We start from the raw sequence: 20836 nt of genomic DNA, 5'->3' as shown, positions 1-20836 counted from the left end.
GGGCTATTATGGCTTTTTAAAAGCATACGTGGGGGCATAGGGATGAGAAAAGAATACAGTAAAACGTAAAAGTAGTTTAGTTAGGACAGTTGAATCCTGGGTAATTAAAACTACAAAAAAATTTGAAAAACAAGAAAAAAGATAGATGAAAGATTCCAATGTGTTCTAGTTAACATTATTAATTCAATAGTTTTTACAGTTTCGGTAGAACCTGTAAGGTGATTTAATACACATATGACTTTGAGAGCCATATTACTCAGTTTTACCTAACTGCACATAAGGTGGTCAGGATGTATTTCTGTTTTTGTTCCATTTTGTTTTGAATCTTGAAAGAAATGAGGAGCAAAGGACAAGAGAAAGTGAAGACCACTTGATGGCTGCCGAAGGGGCAGAAATGCACCTGCAATGGAAACTGACAGTGGGGCCTGTGAAGATGAAGAGCAGGAGCAATATTGACCATCTGACCAGTGCTACTCAGGGAACAGAATGTCACCTACCTCAGCATTTCTCTTCAGTTCCTCAGCTTCAGCTTCTGTGTACTCCATATCCAAAACATCCTCATTCCCAGAGTCCTCATCAGAACCCAATGAATCCAGAAACGAGTTGTTAAACTCTGAAGAACACAAAGACAGAGTTTTGTAAAATTTCTTGGAATAGACATAAAGAGATGATTAGGAAGGGGAAAAAAACAACAGCTTGAGTACACATTTTATCATCCTACGAAAACAACACACATTATTATTAGGGTTCCCATTTACCCAGCCCACCCCGGGGACCAACAATTCAAGTACCAGGTATCTGGAAAAGAACTGCTCCTTTTCCTTTTAAATATATTTATATGAAAGGAATGTAACTCACATAAGAAATAAAAGTGAAGAGGAGAGTATAATTTTAAAGATAATCCAATTTTATTAAACTCGATATTATATAAGCCATTCTGAAGTACACGGTGCATATTGTAGGCAACACCAGCAAAAATAAATTATCTCACAGAAAAGAGACTATAAAAAGGTCAATATCCTTTCATTCCCTTTAATATTAAATAATCTTTTTTTAAAAACATATCTTTATTGATTTCAGAGAGAGGAAAGGGGGGGGAGAGACAGAAACATCAATGATGAGAGAGTCATTGATCGACTGCCCAGCCCGCAACCCAGGCATGTGCCCTGACAGGGAATCGAACCCCGATCTCCTGGATCCTAGGTCGATGCTCAACCACTGAGCCACGCCCAGCCGGGCTTAAATAATTTTTTTGAAATTTAACAAAACTAAAGAAAATTCAACCTTTAACTCTTAAATTTCACACAAAATACATTATACAAACAAATCCAAGATCCATTTTTTTTCTTTAATAATGTGTTTCGACTGGAAGAATCATCTTTATAATGGCTTTAAATAATCACAGGAGCATTTGTATATAAATGGCTCTTTGCTTTAAAATACAGTTAATTCCAATAAAATCACAGTATAGAGTTGTTTAAAGGAAATGAACATCTAAGAATGCGAAGAACAGGAAAAAATACTATGGCCTCAAAATTCTGAATTTGAAAGTAGATGGGTGACAGACTTAGCAGATCCGAGAAAGCCAAAGCCAAATCCTAAGCCAGTAATAGAAAAAAATTGAGAACCAATCCAATTTACATCAACGAATCTTCAAAAGACATACAACTTGGAAATACCAGGTACCTCTGAAACCGGAGGCTAAGCAGGGGATAAAAATAAGGATTAGGTGAAAGTTATTTGAGAAGCAGACTCCTAGAATCCACTCTGCCCCTTGCCATGCTGCTAGGATAAATACAGTCTGGAGCTTTCTTCCGTGGAGAGGGTACAACGGTCTCTGGATTGGGGGTGCCAGGCACGGGGATGGCCATGCACACCATACTGAAAGCAGGAGTAAATGACAGCCTGCACAGTGAAGAAGATGCACACATATCCTCCACCGCAGTCCTAGTCCTGTACTTGGCTTTCAGAACTCTGGCAGCCACATCTTTTACCTCCAGGCAAAGGCAAGAGATTAGAAAACCCTTCTTTAGGAATCTGACCAGCCCAAAAGAAAGGATAAAATATTAACCTCATCCCCCAAACAGTCCCACCCTATAAACTCAAAAGTTGACTAGCCCAGCTATGCATGTGTTCAGTGTCCAATCATCTTTTAGTCCCCTGTTCTTAACCATGAGCTGACAGTCAAGGATTACTAGACACCTGAGGAAAGCCTCTAACAAGAAATATAAAGACCATAATAAACAGAGGACAGAGCAATCTGGAGGAGAAAGAAGCTATTCAACGATAGTAAACTTGAAATAAACAAATGAACTATATTTAATATCCTCAGAGAACTGAGATGGTATTATTTCCGTGAACAAACCAAGCCAAAACAAACAAAAATATAAAAAAGGAACATTCACAAAACAAAGCAGTTTTTTAAAATTAGGAATATAGAAATAAAACATTCAAAAGTAGTTTCGGAGTTGGAGATAAGGTTGGAAAAAATTCTCACAGAGTAAAATGACAAAAAGATGAAAAACTGAAGAGATACGAAAATTTAAAGGACTATACTAGGAAGTCTGGATAATAGGAAGAGAAAGAGAAGAAGGGAGGAAATCTGTGAAAATTCCTTAGAATTCAAGGACATGTTTCTAGATTAAAATGATTCATCAAGTGCCCTGCAAAGCAGATGAAACAGATCCACATCAATGCATATCACTGTGAAACTTCATCACAGCAAAAACAAAGAGAAGATCCTCCTAGCTTTCAGAAAAAAAAGAGGTCACACCAGGATAAAAAACGAACAGCTTTAGACTTTTCATACAGCAACCCTGAAACAAGACTTTTCCCATTGCCCAGCAGCATGAAATTGGCAGGAAACAAAGCTTTCACAATGACTGCAAATCTGGAATTCTATAGTTAGACAGACTATTAATAAAATACTAGAGCAGAATAAAACTTGCACAGTTTCAAAAAAATCTAAGTCAAATCCCATCTTTTTGAAGAAAACTATTAGGGGTGGTCTCTACCAAAGTACAAGTAGACCAAGAATGAAGAAGAGTGAGAGGAGGAAATGGGGAATTCTAATAGAGGAAAGAATCAGAGGGAATTCCGAAGAGAATGATTAGGGAGCTCTTAGATGGCTGTGCATGGTGAAGAGGGGGCAACCAGTCCAGACTGGAGCAACAGGACTTGACACAGCCATCATCACCACCATAGTACCATCTGCTTCCTGCACGCCCCCTACTAGGGATCCAGCCCGCAACCCAGGCATGTGCCCTGACCAGGAATCAAACCTTGATCTACTGGATCATAGGTTGATGCTCAACTGCTGAGCCATGCTGGTCAGGTGATAGTACCATCTTTTTAATCTGAGGACAGAATGCCTGGGTGAGCTTAGCTTGAATTCTTATTTGTAGTTGTCTCAACCATGTCTCAAATTCTTGCTCTTTCCTCCCTGTCATGGTATCTAGACCAGCCTAGAACACTCATTTTATATCATCAAAATATTCTGCTTTGATCTATTTCTGAAAGTTGGAGGAAGACCACAATAATCTTATAAACAGAAAATAAAGAGTTAGCTCACTTCCTGTGATTACATGTCCCTGTGGATTTGCAGCGCCTGGTTCATAGATTAATTCTGCCAAATTCCATGACTATGATGAACCTTATGCTTCTGAATACTCACTCATAACTGCCCACTGACTTCCCCAGAGTGAGCTCTTGTAAATTCACAGGGTAACTGAAGCCACCTTATCTTTTCCCAGGAGTCTTAACAGTGGAAGTATGGCTCTTTCGTCTAGATGGGTTACAGACAGATCGTCCCTGCTATTTAACTTAATTTTTTCAAAACTGTAAAGAAATATATTATTTAGGGGTATGGATAAATACTACTTTTTTTTAAAAAGCAAGCTACTAATGAATACAAACATTAGAATAGTGGCTCCCCTCCCTCCTGGGAGCACCTCCATGCCTTTCCCTCCTCTTCCCACCAGGTGCTTTACTATTAGCTTCCTCACTCCCAAGCTCCAAGAGTCCTCGGTCCTCCCTTTGCCTCTATAACTTGTTTCCTAAACCCATTTCTTCTAGGAATTACTTCTTCCACCTTTGTAATTCAACCAAATAAATGTTCTCTTACAAAAAAAAAAAAAAAGAATAGTGGCTCCCTCTGGGAGGGAAGAGGAGGGAAGGGGCATCTAGGTAACTCCTAAGGTTCTATTTCTTTACCTGGGAGGTGTTCAAATTTGTTGTTGTTACTAAAAACAAACATTTTACATGCTCTTCTCTATATGATACATTTCACCATTAAAAAAAAATTAAAATAATCTGCACACCTTGAAGGCTTAACTCTGTAGCTCTTTTGAGGTCGTCATCTTCTTTCTGTTCCCAAGCCTCCTAAAGGGACAAGAACGAAACTCAGGTACTTAAACAGGTATTGATTAAACTTACTTAGTGATGATAAAATCAGTTCCTCTAGAAATAGTTGCTAATATGTTCCATAATTTTGTGGATGCTTGGAATACGACCTACTGAAGGATGTGGAAAAGTTCTTTACTTTTTCCTACAATGTCCTCCTAAAACACAACCTTGGGGGTTAAAAGAAAGGCTTAAATGCCATCTCTTCTAGTCAGTGACATTTGGCTTGCAACCAAAAGCCATTCAATGTGACATTAAATTCCCTTTCTTCTTCCATGTATGAAATACCTGGCATATATAGCAGATACCTTGCAAACTGCTCTCTTTTCTCTCCTCTGATTTACAGTATTTACTAATATCCATGGTATAAGTGCTCCCACAGTGGCCAATTTAAGCTACCAACAAGACACTTAATGTAGTGTTGGAAAGAAGTATGTATGGCCAATCTTTTTTTTTCCTAATCTTCACCTAGGACATTTTCTCCATCAATTTCTAAACAGTGGAAGAGACAGAGGAGAGGTGGGGGGAGAAGAGACAGAGTGAGAGAAAGAAACATCTATGTGAGAGACACACCCTACTGATTGCCTCCCTCACAGGACCACACCAGCTTGGACCAGGGTGAGGAACCTGCAACCAAGGTATATGCGCTTGACCAGGAATCAAACCTGAGATTTTTTTTTTTTTTTTTTAATTTTTAAACATATCTTTATTGATTTCAGAGAGAGGAAAGGAGGGGGAGAGAGAGAGATAGAAACATCAACGATGACAGAGTCATTGATTGGCTGCCTAGCCCACAACCCGGGCATGTGCCCTGACCAGGAATTGAACCCTGATCTCCTGGATCCTAGGTCGATGCTCACCCGCTGAGCCACACCCAGCCGGGCAAACCTGAGATTCTTGAGTCCAAGGGTCAACGCTCTAACCACTGAGGCAAACCGGCTAGGGCTGTATGGCCAATCTTAAGTAACCAAAATGTGCTGAATGCAGAGTTGGAAAGAGGTGTGTATAGTTGGCTTTCCTGAGCTGACAGTGAGCTATGATTCTAGTATACCACTGACCTGAAGTCTATGACAGCAGGAAACAATATTTCCACAAGATATTACTCACAGATTTCTACTTTTGTTCTTGCTGAAGAAACCAAGACACATTAGATACTTGGTAAATACTAATGAATGCTATTGACTGTTACTTTTCTAATACATCTGAGGTTCTCTTAGAAAAATTAGTACCTCTGAAAATGTCTCAACTAGAGGAATAATTACAAAAACAGAAAAATGTTTACGATAAAAATTTCCCTCATCTTCGCATAAAAGATAACTTATAAACAATACATGAATAAAGAAAAAAATATAATTTAAGCAGAATTATTTTATACTTTCCTCAATTCTGGACTTGTTTTTAAAGTTACTAAAGTATATGAGAAACTTAGAATGAGCTATTCTGCATAGTACTGGGAGCAATAAATACTGTGTTTAAGAAAGCAATAGATATTCTCTAAGAGGAAATAAGATTACTAAAATTATCCAAGTATATAAAGTCTATGCTGAAACCAAAAAGAGAATCTTCTAGTTATTAATAGAATATACAGGCATACCAACTAAAGAAACTTCATCTTATAATCCTAGCCTCACACCTGAGGAAAATACAGGGTTGGGCAAAAGTAGGCTTACAGTTATAAGTTTGAGAAACACAGAGTTTATTCTTGTATTAGTATTTATTAATTATTGTATTATTTTCCATATGAACAACTGTAAACGTCTTTTGCCCCACCCTGTAAGTTAGTTTTAACTGGGTCAGCTGACAGGAAATACTACCAGGTACTTGTCTTAAGAAATCAGACCTCACCCTGGCCGGGTGGCTCACTCAGTTGCAGCATCGTATCATACACCAAAAGGTTGCAGGTTTGATGCCTGGTCATGGCACATATGGGAGGTAACAGATCGATGTTTCTCTTTCACGCTGATGCTTCTCTCTCTCTCCCCCTTCTTCTCTCTCTCTAAAAAAAAAAAAATCAATAAACGTATGCTTGAGTGAAGATAAAAAAAGAGAAAGAAATCAGGCCTTGGTCTTTTACATTAAAACTAAGTTTTCTAAAACAAATGATCACTACATATTACTTGTAAAGTAGTTGGGCATATATATATTTTGATGACAAGGTAGCTAGGGAGGTACTTCTTAAATGGTTTTAAAGTAGCAGTTTTCAACCTTGGCTGCACAATAGAATCAAGGGATGAAGTTAAAAAAAATCCTAATTATTAAAAAAAAATAAGAAAACTAAGAAATCTAGATGCCCAGATCACAGCCCAGATCAATTACATCAGAATTTTTGAGAGGCAGAACAAGCCAGGCATCAGTATTCTTTAAAACTCCCAGGTAATATTAATATGCAGTTAAGCTTGAGGCCCACTGTTTTAGAGAAATTAGATTTCTTACCTGATTGTTTATAAACACTAAAACTGTGCATTCATTCTAGGGGGTCTTGGTAAATTTTTATTACTAACATGACTTGGATTGCCTAGGATTATACAAGCATGAAAACATCACGTTTTAGTCAAATACCTTGATGACTGCAACAGTGCAAATCAGCCAGCTTTAGCAAATAACAAACATAAAGAACTAAAAATTAAAGAACAGATTACTACATAAAGAAAAGAGCAGATAAATGTTAACTATATGGCTAAAATCTAAATTTTGGATAACATTCCTAAGAATTTTATATTCAAATAATTCATAGGAAAGGACTCACATTGTGAGAAAATGACCAAAACAAATACTTTGCCTTAAAATATCAATGATAAAACAAACCATGGTATTATACTAGTTGTTTCTACAGCTTGCAAAATAAGGTTGGACTAGGATAATCTCTAATAACCCATTTTGCTTTAGCATGCAATGAATTATTGTAATGGGTGGTAACCAACAAGATATTTTGTTGCATTCGAATTTTCAAAAACAGAAAGACTATCAGTGTTTCTGTTTCAAACCCAATGCAAAGCCCCAAAGAAGTTCTTATTTTGTTTTGGTGGATCAATGACACTGTATTCAAATCACCTGGAACAATGCCTGACACATAGTAAGTGCTTAACACATATTAGTTATTATTATTACTATTCTATTTCTTGGGAAAGGTAGGGATGGAGAAAGTAGCAATATAAATCTCTTACTTGCTCCTGGAGGCTCTGAGCCAACGCCTGTTGAAGCTCTTGTTCTTCCCTTTCACGGTCCATATCATACTGCTGAAGCCAATCAACCTCTCCTTGAGATCCTTCTGGGGTTTTGTTTTCTTTATTCTCGTCACAGTCTTTAGTTATCTCAGTAAATCTGGCTGGATCTGAGAAAACAGAACATAACATAACTGGGAAATCCTCTCTAATAAACTGAAGTCTCTGGACTTAGAGTGACATCTACTGTTCAGAGAGTAATTTACCCCAATCTCATACACAGCTCGCTTGGGACATACAATTTCATCTTACTACATGTAGACTAGGATTTCTCAATCTCAGAACTATTGATATTTTAGGGGGGAGGGGAAAATTTTTTCATAGTTTTGGGGGCTGTCCCATACATTGTAGAATGTTTAGCAACATTCCTGGTCTCTATTAACTAGATGCCAGTACCACCTTCCCTCTCTAGTTGTGTCAACCAAAAATAGCTAATGAGATTTCCTCATTTATTACAATGTATGTTAAATGAGTGTTTTTGCATTAATAATCAAGTAAGCCTTGTACATATTCTGAATCAAGAATTCTATAGCACTGGTGGTACGGCTCAATTGGCTGACCGTCGTCCCATGCACCCAGAGGTTGCCAGTATGATTCCTAGTGAGGGCACATGCCCAGGTTGTGGGCTCGATCCCTGGTGAGGGCATGCAGAAGGCAGCCAATTGATGTTTCTCTCTCTCCTCTTCTTTCCTCTCTAAAAAACTGAATAAAAACATATTAAAAAAAAAGTATATATATGTAATATGTAATAAACACCACATGTACCACACAAGTATATGACAATGTATGTTTCGAACATTTGTCCAAGGAGATAAGAAAAAATTAATCATCAATTTCTTTTTGTTCGTTCTCAGTCTCTAGACTATGGCTAGCTGGGATAAACAGTACGGTCATGATTTTGTTCTGGTTATTTGAATTGTGAGTGCAACAACATTATCATTTTTTTTTAAAATGAGGCTTTTATTTATTTTTAATTGATTTTAGAGAGGGAGGAAGGGAAGGAGAGGGAGAGAGGGAGGGGGGTGAAAGAGAGATATAAACATCAATGTGAGAGAGACACAGTGGCTGCCTGACCCCCGCATGTGCCCTCACTGGGGAGCAAACCTGCAACCTAGGTATGTGCCCTGACTGGAAACTGAGCCCTTGAGCTTCTGGTGCATGGGACATTGCTCCAACCAATTGAGCCACACTGGCCAGGGCTCATTACAATTTTTAATACTGGCAAGTATTAAAGTTATGTGGGGAGAAGAGGACTTTATCTACCTACCTATCTACCTAATCTCAAACACTTTACCAAAGCAAAAATTTTCAGCTTAGCAAGTTAAGAAAATTCTTGTGTTAAAAAAAATAAAAATTTAACTGATCAACAATATTACCTTTACAGGTTCATTTTATATAGTTTTAAAGTCAGTACATGCTCTTTACCTGCCCCCAAACTGCATTTTAAGCATTTAAATGATAGATACTTTTCTACAGCACAGACAACTCTGAAGCTTACAGCATCTTGGTTTTAGACTCTTTAATCAGCAAATAGTCATCATTTTTTAACTGTATTGAATAGCTGACTAAATATTTACTACTAAAACTAACTCAATATTCCTTAAAAGAGGACAAGAAACTCAGGATATATTAAATACAGAAAGCAGTACGATCCCAATTTAAAAAAATTATACTAGAGATGAGATGGCAATGCTTTCTTCCTGTCCTTCATTCTGGGAGAAATGATCATTTCCATGGCCAGAAAGAGGCAGCTCTGAAGCCTACATGACTCTGCCCATCCCTCTGGCCTTAGCTTACTGGACCAGGAATAAATATTTGAGTCAACCAATCAGATTACTTCTAGAAATTTGGAACTGAGACATTCAAAGTTAGATGATGTTGAGCATTTCAAGGGGAACATAGATTTGGGAGTTGAGGCTTCTATTTTAAGGCATAAGATGAGTATTACTACTTTTATTATCAAGTCATATAAAAAAGGCGACGGGTACAATTTTTCTTAACCAATAACTTTCAGCGTTCAATGTACTAATGTATCTCACACAATCCAGGAATTATACTACCAATTAATCCATGTGATAGCAAACAAATCAAGAAAGTTCACACTGAGATGCTAAAATTAATATATATTTGTCTTTAGGACATATTACCAGATGAATACAAAAACTACTAAAGATCTATGGGAACAAATGTGACCATAAAATATACTTAAAAATTCCCCACCTGAGGATATTTTTTCCATTGCTTTTCAGAAAGAGAGGGGAAGAGGATAAGGGAGAGAGAGAGAGAAAGAGAAACATCAGTGTGAGACAGAAATCAATTGGTTGCCTCCTGGAGCACAGGCCCCAACCTGGCTGGGGATGGAGCCTGCAACTGAGGTACATGCCCTTGGTCGGAATCGAACCTGGGACTCTTCAGTCCACGGGCCGACACTCTAACCACTAAGCAAAACTGGCTGGGGCACGAAAAACACTTTTAAGGAATTTGCACAATGGATTAAAAGGGAACTACGTGCTAAACCTCAACATTCTCATACTAAATATTTCATCTGCCTCTGCCCCCACCCCAACTAAAATCTGCTCCTTTACTACATTCTGTATTTCAGTGAATGGGATCACTGTCCACACAGATGTTGTTTTTAGACAGAAACCTAGGAGTCATTTTTGACTTCTCATTTACCCCTCGTATAAGATAAACATTCTTTCCTGTCTCTTGAATCCATCAACTTTTTCTTTTTAATGCCAAAACTTTGACTTAGGGAATCATTGACTTTTGGTCTGGACTACAGCAATAACTTACTAACAGGTCTCAAGATTACTTCGGTTCTTCTCTAATTTATAAGCTATGCTGCAGCCAGCATGATCTTTTTCAAATACAATTCTTTATCAAATACTTGTTTGCTTAAAATTATTCAATAACTTCCTAAGCCTTTTGAAATAAAAATCCAAACTCCTAAACATGGCTTTAAGCCATGTAAAAACTGGTGACTACATAACTCTCTAGTCTTATCTCCTGCTTTTCCCCCTTGACACTATGCTCCAGTTATATAGCTCACTTTGAACTTTTTTTTCTGTCCATTAACTTGCCACGATCTTTCTCATATCTGGGCCTCTGCACACATTCTTCCCTCTGGCTAGTGTTTGGAGACAGTAAAACCTTACTTAGCCAGTATTCAGTTGATTCATGAGCCAGCCAATCTCTTCGGTCTCAAATATTTATTGGGAATCTACTATGTGCCAGGTACCGTTGTAGAAGTCAGGGATATAGTGATAATTAAGGCAAGAGGGCCCTTGCGTACAAGGAGCTTCAGTGCAAAGGCTCTCAAATGAGAATGAGCTTATCAGCATATTTGAGGGACAGAGTGTGTCAGTATGGCTAAAACAGTAGAGTGAAAGGGAAGAAAGTGAGATAGCCTATGTAAAAAACTTGGGTTAAGTGTAATGGGAAGTCACAATAAGTTTTTGTTGTTTTTTAAAATATTTTATTTATTGACTTCAGAGAGAGGAAGGGAGAAGGAGAGAGAGAGAGAGAAACATCAATGAGAGAGAGTCACTGATTGGCTGCCTCCTGCATGCCCCCTGTTGGAGATGGAGCCTGCAACCTGGGCATGTGCCCTGACTGGGAATCGAACCTTGATCTCCTGGATCATAGGTTGATGCTCAACCACTGAGCTAAGCCGGCTGGACCACAATAAGTTTTAAGCAGAAAAGTGACAGTGTGGTTTATGCTTCAGAAAGATTACTTTAGCTTCTTTGTTCATGAAAGAAGGTCTGTAGGGGGTAAGAGTGGAGGAAAACACATTAGGAGTCAGTTATGGTGGCCCAGGTGAGAGATGGAAGACTAGAGTTGTAGCTATGAAGATGCTAATAAATGGCTGGGTTCAGAACATATTTTGTAGGTAAAGCTGATTGGACTTACTGATGGACTGAATGTGAGGTATAAAGTAAAACAAAAACTCAAGGGAGACATATTTTTTGGCCTGAGCAACCTGATTTATGGGAAGGCATATTTGGAAGACGGAGATAAAAATTAAATAGCCAAACGGACATTTCAAGTAGGCATTTCAACATATAAGTTTAAAGCTCAGGGGAGAGATCAAGGCTAGAAATATGAATTTGATATTTCATCAGTATGTGAGGCTGTGGTACCATATGAGATCACTTAAGGAGAGAGCTTAAGTAGAAAGGAAGACACAGCAAAGGACAGTGTCCTGGAATACTCCAACAGTTATAGTTCTGATGAAGAAAGCAAAACAAAAAGACAAACCTGAAATGAGCAGCTGGTTTAGTAGGAAGAAAAAATCTCCAACAAGCATGGTATGATGGAAGCTCACAGAAAAACATTTATAAAGTTTTAAATGTTAAGAAGGGAGTGTTAGATTGTGAAACACTGCTAATGTAAACTTGATAAACACCATTTTAGTGGAGTAGTGAGGATGAAAGCCCATTTGGAAAGGGTTGAGGAGAGAAGGGGAGGCGGTAAAAAAGTAGAGAGCATGAATTAAACAATTCGTTCAAAGAATTTTGCTGTGAAGGGAGAAAAGGAAGGGGGCAGTAGCTGAAGTATAGCTGAAAGGGGGCACATAACATCCTAAGAGGGTTTTTAAAAGATGGGTGAAACTAAGGCACAACAGAAATAACTTAGAAGAGAAGAAAGACATGATGCAGTAAAGAAAGAAGGTAATTTCAAGAGGGAAGGTCTTCAGAAGGCACAAGTGAATGAGATTCTAGATATGAATGGAGGGACTGGCCTTAAATAGGAACAGGGATGTTTCCTTCATAACACCAGTGAAGGCTGAGTTTTCATCTGATTGCATCTATTTTCTTTGAAAAGTATACCACTAAGTTATGAACCTAGAGTCTGTGTGAAAGGAAAACTGGAGACTAGAAGAAGAGATCATGAAGACTGTGAAAACAAACTTACTAAGGAAGTATAACAAAACTAGTAGCATTTGGTGCCCATTTAATAAGAGTGTACTCATGAATTTGAGAAAAGTCTAGTCAGCACAGTTTTGTGATTTTCTCCAGCCATCTTTAGCTGCTTAGGTGCAGGCACAGAATAAGAAGCTAGTTGAGTTGGGAGTTGGGGTTTCATCAGGTGACTGTGAAGTAAGAAAAGAGAGAGAAGATAAAAGAGTATCACGATATGGCATATAGACTGGGGAAGGACCTGATAATAAGAGTGAGGTGATGAAGAGCAAAAAAGTACAAGTCAAAGGACTGGAAGTCTTAATAAGATCAAGTAACTCTTGAAATAATATAACAATAGGAATCTGCAGGAGTCCTGGAACCAATCTCCCATGGACACTGAGAGACGACTAAACGCTAAAACTTGGTACAAGTTCAGATATAGAAAAATGAAGACTTATACACATTTCTGGGAGAGCAATGGTGAGAGAGAAGTGACCAAAAACTGATACAAACATTTATTAAATGCACGTAAGAACACTAACTTTTCTTTTGATGTACACTTAAAGGAATATGTCATATTTTACTGTTAGCCTCTAGGTACTACTCACATTTCTCATTTTTTAAAACTGTTATAAAAAGGCATCAAAATATTAACTCTGTTGTTATAGATTATATAGATCCAGCTCGCACCTCCCATTAATTAGAAGTCATTTGTCACCATAAAGCTTTGGAATACAGTTGTCTCCGTTAGCAGTTATGTTCATTAAACCTACCTGGCTCTGTGATTGCTTTGGGTTTCTCAGTTTCCATAGGTTCTGGATTTTCAGGCATTTCTTGAATATCATCCTCTGCAAATCCAGTATCTGGGCTGCTGGTTGGTTTATCATCATCTTCATGACTCAGAGATGGTGAAGCTTCTCTCTTACTTATCTCTAAAACAGCTGCCAGAAGCTCTTCTTCATTCATTCCATCAAATCCTGAGTTTTCTAATTCAGACTTATCAGGCTCTATTTTGCATGATTTTGAATCCTGAAGAAGAGTGTTACTTTTAGAGGAAACCTGAATATTTACAAATATAGCAATCTTAGAGTTTAAAGTGAGAAGTTTATTTTATTTCTAAAAAGTTTCCTTTCTGTGATGCTTTTGGTTATTTAATAATCAATAACCAGTATATAAACTCACTGACAAACCTAATATTCTTTTAATAATAAGTACGTAAGAATACATGTTTCTTGGTTACAGTAAGTGTTAAGTACATTCTTTGTAGAAATTTGGAAAATCCGTAAAAGTAACAAATTCATTCAAAATCCATCAGAGATAATACTGTATTTTCTTTCAGACATATGTGAATTATACTGTAAATATTCTGTCACTACATTTAATATTCCTTTTAAATGTTGGCAGGTCTTATTCTTTTTAAATAAATGAGTAAAATAAAAAAATACATTATATAAACATTCAGAAGTTATTTTCACTACGGGGAGAATTTTTGACTTTTTATGATTTCTCATTCAAGGTGATCAACCACAAACTACCTCTAGCTTTATTCTATTTTAGTTAATCCTCACCTGAGGATATTTTCTCCACTGATATTTTTTAAAGAAAGCAGAAGGGGAGGGAGGAGAGAGAGAAAGAGAGTGAGGAAGTGAGAGAGAGAGAAACATCAGGTGAGAGAGACATCAAGTGGTTGCCTCCTGAATGAGCCCTGACCAGGGCAGGGGATCCAGCCTGCAACAGAGGTACGTGCCCTTGACCTGCAATTGAACCTGAGACCCTTTAATCCATGGGCTGACACTCTAATTACTGAGCCAAACAGGCTAGAGCTACCTCTAGCTTTAAAGTAAGATGGGAAACAAGTTAGAACAAAAAATTACTAAAATATCTTACCAAAAGAGAGGTTTAAAATCAAACAGTTGCACAAGATGATACAAACTCCTAGAAAAGCTTGTATCTCCAAAGTATTAACAATCATTTTGTGTCAAGACAGAAGATAATGTAGCAGCTATGCCTTCACATACATTATTTAAACCTTTAGTTTATGTGGTTAGCTTGTTGATGTAAAACTTTTACTCTGGTTCCACCATATTAACAATTCGTACCAAAATAGACAAGTAATTATTTGAGGACCAATATGTAAAAGTAGCTTTGAAGGAAGCCCTGGCCGGGTAGCTCAGTTGGTTAGAGCACTGCCCCAATATGCCAAGGTTGTGGATTCAATACCTGGTCAGGGCACATACAGGAATCAACCAATGAATGCACAGATAAGTGGAACAACAAATTGATGTTTCTCTCTCTTTCCCTACCTCTCTCTCTCTAAAAAATCAAGCAATAAAAATTACAAAAGAAAAGATGTAGTATGTATATTATTCAGCCATAAAAAAGGAAGAAAATCTTTAAATTTTCAAAAACACAGATGGACCTTGAGGGCATTATGCTAAGTGAAATAAGTCAGAGAAAGACAAATACCACATGGTCTCACTTATATGTGGAATCTAAAAAAACTAGCAAACAAAAAAACCCCAAACTCACAGATATAGAGAAGATAGGTGACTGCTAGACAAGGGTGGTGTGTGTATAAAATGGGTGGTGGGTAGAAAGGCAAAAACTTCTAGTTATAAAATAAATAAGCCCTGGGATGTAATGTGCAACATGGTGACTACAGTTAATAACACTATATTGTATATTTGAAAGTTGTGAAGAGAGTAAATTTAAAAGTTGTCATCACATGAAAAAATTTCTTTTGGTAATTATGTATAGTGATGAGTGTTAAACAGACTTACTGTGGTAATCATTTCACAATATATACAAATATCAAATCCTTATGTTGTATACCTGAAACCAATGCAATATTATGTCCATTACACCTCAGTAGAAAAAAAAAGTCTCAATCCATCTTTAAACAGACTAGTTTTGTGGCTACAGAAAGCACACTCTAAAACTAGTGTTTGAGACTTTCGGTCAAGATGGTGGTATAGGTAAACGCGGTACTTGCATCCTCCCGCAACCACACTGAAATTACAACTAAGCTACAGAACCACCATCACTCAGAACCACCTGAAATCTGGCTGAATGAAAGTGCTACAATAGGGAATTAAAGAAGATCGATAAGGGTGGGGACGTGGAATGGGCTGGTCCCACATCCATATGTGGCAGGTAAAAATTGGGGTGGATATCGTGGCTACAGAGGTCCCTCGAGGAGCGAGGGGTCCCAGTCCTACACCAGGGCCCCCAGCCCAGCATTCCAGTGCCAGGAAGAGAAGTCCCCACAACTTCTGACTATAAAAACCAGAGATTGAGGCTGAGGGAGAAGGAAGCTGCTGAAGTCCCACGCAGTTCCTTTTAAAGGCCCAAATGTGGACTCAGACTCACTCTCGCTTGGCAGCAGCTTGAAAAACACCAGAGACATACGGGAGGAACTAAACTGGCTGGCATCAGGGCGAGAGCGAAGGGGGCAGCTTTCTCCCAGGCAGAAGTGCTGGCAGCGGCCATTGTTCCTTTGATGAGCCCTCCCCCCATGAAGCAGGCAGGCGGGCGCAACATCTGAGACTCCATCAACCAGGCTCACAGTTTGGCCCACCACCCTGGTGATTCCGAGACTCTGCCCTACCCAAACTGCTTCCAGTGGCTCTTCTATACGAATGGTCTGTCTTGGCTCATGCTTCAGACTGTCCTAAAATCTCTCAAACATGCAGCATCTGGCCTCAGAGTGCCCTGTACTTCTCACTAAGTGGCCCCAGATCCGGCACTAGCACCAAAAATATGAACAAAGTGGCAATAAATACATACCTATCAAAAACTGAATATAAAATCAAAATAAACAAACAAGCAGAACAGAAAGACTCACAGATACAGAGAATACTTTGATGGTTGCCAGAAGGCAGGGAGGTTGAGGGGCTGGGTGAAAAAGGTGAAGGGATTGAGAAGTACAAATTGGCTGTTACAGAGCAGAAATGGGGATGTAAAGTACAGCACAGGGAATACAGTCAATAATATTCTAATAACTATGTATGGTGTCAGATGGGTGCGAGATTTATTAGGATGATCACTTAGTAAGTTATGTAATGTCAAATCACTAGGGTATACATCTGAAACTAATATAATAATGTATGTCAACTGTAATTGAAAAGTAAAAAATTAAATAAAACTAGGGTTTGAACAGATCCACTAAGTTTATGATCTATCTTGTGTATTAAGTTTGCTGATGTTGGTGATAAAAGTAATTTGTTTGGACAGTAAGAGCTACACAAATCTTTGTCAGATAGTCTGATAACAAATCACTTACCTTTTCCAGGTCTTCCTGCTGTTGTTCACAGCCTGACACTTCACAAAGTCTCTGGCTAAGGGCCACAGAGCGTTTTAGTTCATCCTCACTGTCTGAATCAAGGCTCAAAGCCAATGAGCTCTTGGATTTGAAGGAGAAATTCCTGTAATTCAAGGGGAAATTAAAAACCTATGTAAGTTCGATAAATAAACATTGTCCTTGTTATTCTTTTGATACATAAATTCCAACATAAAACAAAAGGCTTTTCCTATATGGAAAATAATGTAACAGAAAAAAAGAGAGATAAGGTATACTTAAGCATTACCTTTGCCCCACTTCAAAAGAGTCATGCTTTGAAAATTAGCTCTTATATTATTATATATCATCAGTAAACCAATCACTCTGTGCCTTTTTCCTTGTAATGATCAGCCCCAAAGATGTTTGTTATTGTCTTTATAAAGCAAGTACAGTACTGAATGCATGCAGGCATAGCAATGAATAAATGTTTTTGACAACAGAGCATGAGAACTAACTTTTGATCTTTTAATTTATGATCCATGTACTTTAAAATTAACAGTAACATTCCACTTATCCACTTGCATGTAGGCTAGACTTCTGGCAACCTCTACCTTCCAAACAAAGGGATTCAAAAGTAAGAAAAAAGGCTTATGAGGAAGGCAGCAGTTTCAAAGCCCAAGTACTTTACTCTTTAGACAGGGGCCCTTCTTTCCCAGGAAATGATGTATAAAATGATGTAGCAAGTTCATCAAGAAATGAGAGCTAAGAAACGAAAGAGAATAACCACAAATAGGGCAATAAAGAACTATAATGTCATTTAATGTAAAGGTAAACCGTCTTGTAGGATAATGCCATCTGAGGGCATTATCATATTAAAACAGTGCAGTAACTGATACTTGTAATATTGATTCTAAGTCATTACAATATATTCAAATTATCTTCAGTATAGTTTACTTAAGAATATAAGGAATTCTGTAAGGTTACAGAGTATATAACCACCTAAAATGGTTAAAAAAAAATTTAACATTAATGCTTAAAAAGGCAAGCTTCAGTTATATAAAAATTCATTTATGTGAAATATCAAATATTCTTCAATGATGCTAGATAAGTAAGGTGTTACTGTGTTGGCTTCCAAGTGAGCTGAAAATAAATTAAAGAAAAAAGTGGTAAAGGTCAAAGAGCACAAACTTTCTTTGATGGAGGTTAACATAAATTCATATGCTATACTAAAAAAAAAAAGTAAAATGGAAATCAGAAAAAAGGCAATCTAAATGTGAAAACTATACATAAACATATAGAATGATGGTACCAAGAAATAAGAGGCCACAATGGAAACCAGGAGAACTGCATAGCAATGTAGATCAAAGAAAAGAGGCAAGTGGTCAGTGATAAGCCCAAACATAGTCTGTGGCTGAGAGCAGCCAAGATATCACTGCACTCCAGCCTGAACACTTGAATAGCCTCCCATTATGTCTTCAAAAGGGTTTTAAAGTATAACTTAGAAATAGCCAATTAACCATCTTAATTTCTCATTTCTGATTTCATGCTCACCAAGCAAAACTGAACATATTAATTTATCCACGTGAATACTTTGCTGAATGAGGGTGACACCTGGCTACCAATATACCAGGGTCAAATGTGATGACAAAGGACACTGTAGAAGAACCAATGGTATTCTGGTTCATAACTCAGCCTCTTTTAAGTTTGATCGGCATGACAGGTCTTCTAGGGCCTAATCATCCTTTATTGACCAACTCTCAAATCCTCACATCAATAGACCCTGGAGAACAGATGACCATGCCAAGTATAATGATGCTCAATAAAACCATCTCTTTCTTGAAACTACAGTGATCTGGTACATAAAGAGTGCATTCCATTAATAGTTACTATATTCACAGAAGGCAGCTTGCCTGTAGTAATGAAAAATATTCATCCTGTAAATGCATCACTTGCTCACTTTCTAAGCAGCCAAGTGGTATTGCTCATTTGTATCTTGAGAACGGGCAAGAGTATTCATATCGGTACCATTTCAGATTTCTAGTCATGTTAGTCATCTGGTTTTAATTGCACTGAAAAATAATTAACAGGAGGGAAAGAAAATAGCAATTCCCAAATGTCATTTTATGGTTATATAAGCCCCCCCAAAGCCCTTAAACAACAAAAGTGTCTCTTTTCTAAAGGTATGTTGGGACATCAAATTTTTAGAAAAACTAATTTTAAAGACCAATGACAAGCAAGTCATTTAGAATTGCCTAATCAAGAACTATGGTTCTAATTTAATCACAGAGGAGGTATATTAAAAAAAAAAGTAATTGCTTCCCTTCTTGGACAAACTTTTGGTCTTAAGCAAAAAAATAAAATAAAATATTTGTAAAATAGCTACATTCTATGTGTGTGTTTGTTTTTCTGTCTACTTTCAGAATAGCTTCAGTTCAGTGTCTAAGACAAGATGTCCCAGGTATTTTGGGATCTCCATGTGTATCTTTGAGGAATGGTGCTTTACACCAACAAGGGTTATTTCAGCCCTTAAATCCTTAAAATTCCTCATCATCAATTTCTAGAAAAGTACGTTGAAAATATTACATGGTAACAGATGATTTAAGAAGTTTTAGAACAAAATTTTGAGAGGATCATCTGAAATTGCTTCACTGTTAAAAACTTGTTATATCCCAGATTATAGTTTAAAGCAGATTTAGGAAAATTCCAAAGTATAGAAATACCGAGCAGTTATCATGCAAAAAGAGAAACAATAAAGAAAAGGGGAGGGGATAATCTTGGGAATTAGGGTAAGCCAAATCCTTAAAAATACAAATTTTGGGTACACAAGAAATATAACTCACTTTGAAGGTGTAGAAGGGCTGGTGATGCAGGAATTCACCATTTGAGAGGCTTTCAATGGTCTAGAACTATCAGAAAATTAGAAAATATATAATGTATACAATTACATTATAATAAATATATATTTAACTTATAAAATGAATTATTTTGTACTATAGATCCTTATATATCCTCTTGAAAAGCAAACAATTATACTACTTTTACTAGCAACAGAGGCCAAAAGAGAAAACAAAATACTATCTCTGGTCTCTCCTCGATCCAATGACCTAAATACACAGCATTGGAAACAAAGTCAAATATAAATGAAGTCACATGTAACACATAAGAAAAGAACTTGGGAAAAATTATCTTGTCTTAGTTCTTTACTGTTAAGCAATAAGATAGTAATAGCTCTCATTTTTTGAGGACTTACTAGATGTCAGGGACTGTAGTAAGAATGAGTGTATTTCACATCATTTAATGTTCACAACCACCTTATTGTTTTCCCTACACATAGGTCAAGGAGTTTGTCCAAAGTCTTTAATTTATATTGCAGAGTCAGATAGCCTGGTTTCAGGCCTGTGATCATTCATAAAGAGCCTACACTGATAGTTTGAAATAGTACTACTGCCAGAAAGAGTAACAACTCTACCAGCAGAGGGCAGCTGCATTAAGCAAAAAAACAAAACACAAAAACAAAAAATAACCCCCCCTCCAAAAAACCCCCACATCTATTCCAAAGAAAGGCCACAAGACAAAATCCAGAAACACTAAGAGTGTCTGGGAACATGTCTTTATTAGTAGACCTGCTAAGGCCTTTAATATCAACTTATATGATCTAGTATACATTTCAATTATTAACCCAAGGAGAAATACATTTTTACAAAACTGTATCAATTCACATTAGCAAATATTCATTCACTTTCTCAAATGTCTATTATTCCACTTTAGCCAAGAAACCTGGCTCTTCCAGTTACTAACCATGCCTTTAAGAAAATTAATCTCCTTGGGTCTCCTCTGTAAAATTAAATATTTAGACAAAATCTCTAAAATCCTTTTCACTTTTAAAGTTTTAAACTTTATGACAAAATCTCTAAAATCCTTTTCACTTCTAGTTTTAAACTAGAGTTCGAGTATAAAAATGAACAACAATATATGGCTCCAAAGTAATACAAGTATGCAGAAGAAAGAGCAATATTCAGAGAAGTCCT

The 20836-nt window shown here is 37.2% G+C and overlaps 1 protein-coding gene across 2 annotated transcripts in view; it reads right to left on the bottom strand.

Moving 5' to 3' along the window:
* The window catches only part of USP37 (ubiquitin specific peptidase 37), a 68027-nt gene that overhangs the window by 6933 nt on the left and 40258 nt on the right, over nucleotides 1-20836 (bottom strand). Inside the window, exons 17-22 of one of the 2 annotated variants that reach the window (XM_016196800.2) lie at nucleotides 19649-19714; nucleotides 16812-16953; nucleotides 13303-13558; nucleotides 7566-7732; nucleotides 4320-4380; nucleotides 498-613 (exon numbers count right to left, since the gene is read on the bottom strand). In XM_016196800.2, coding sequence (XP_016052286.2) covers nucleotides 498-613; nucleotides 4320-4380; nucleotides 7566-7732; nucleotides 13303-13558; nucleotides 16812-16953; nucleotides 19649-19714 — 808 coding nt within the window. The remainder of the gene's footprint in view (nucleotides 1-497; nucleotides 614-4319; nucleotides 4381-7565; nucleotides 7733-13302; nucleotides 13559-16811; nucleotides 16954-19648; nucleotides 19715-20836) is intronic. The other variant, XM_016196801.2, reaches the window with a different exon arrangement.

The sequence above is a fragment of the Miniopterus natalensis genome, chromosome 8 (assembly GCF_054644295.1).
Source record: "Miniopterus natalensis isolate mMinNat1 chromosome 8, mMinNat1.hap1, whole genome shotgun sequence".
Lineage (NCBI taxonomy): Eukaryota > Metazoa > Chordata > Mammalia > Chiroptera > Miniopteridae > Miniopterus > Miniopterus natalensis.
Note: the sequence above shows the minus strand (reverse complement) of the source record. Positions and strands in the feature narration are given on the sequence as shown.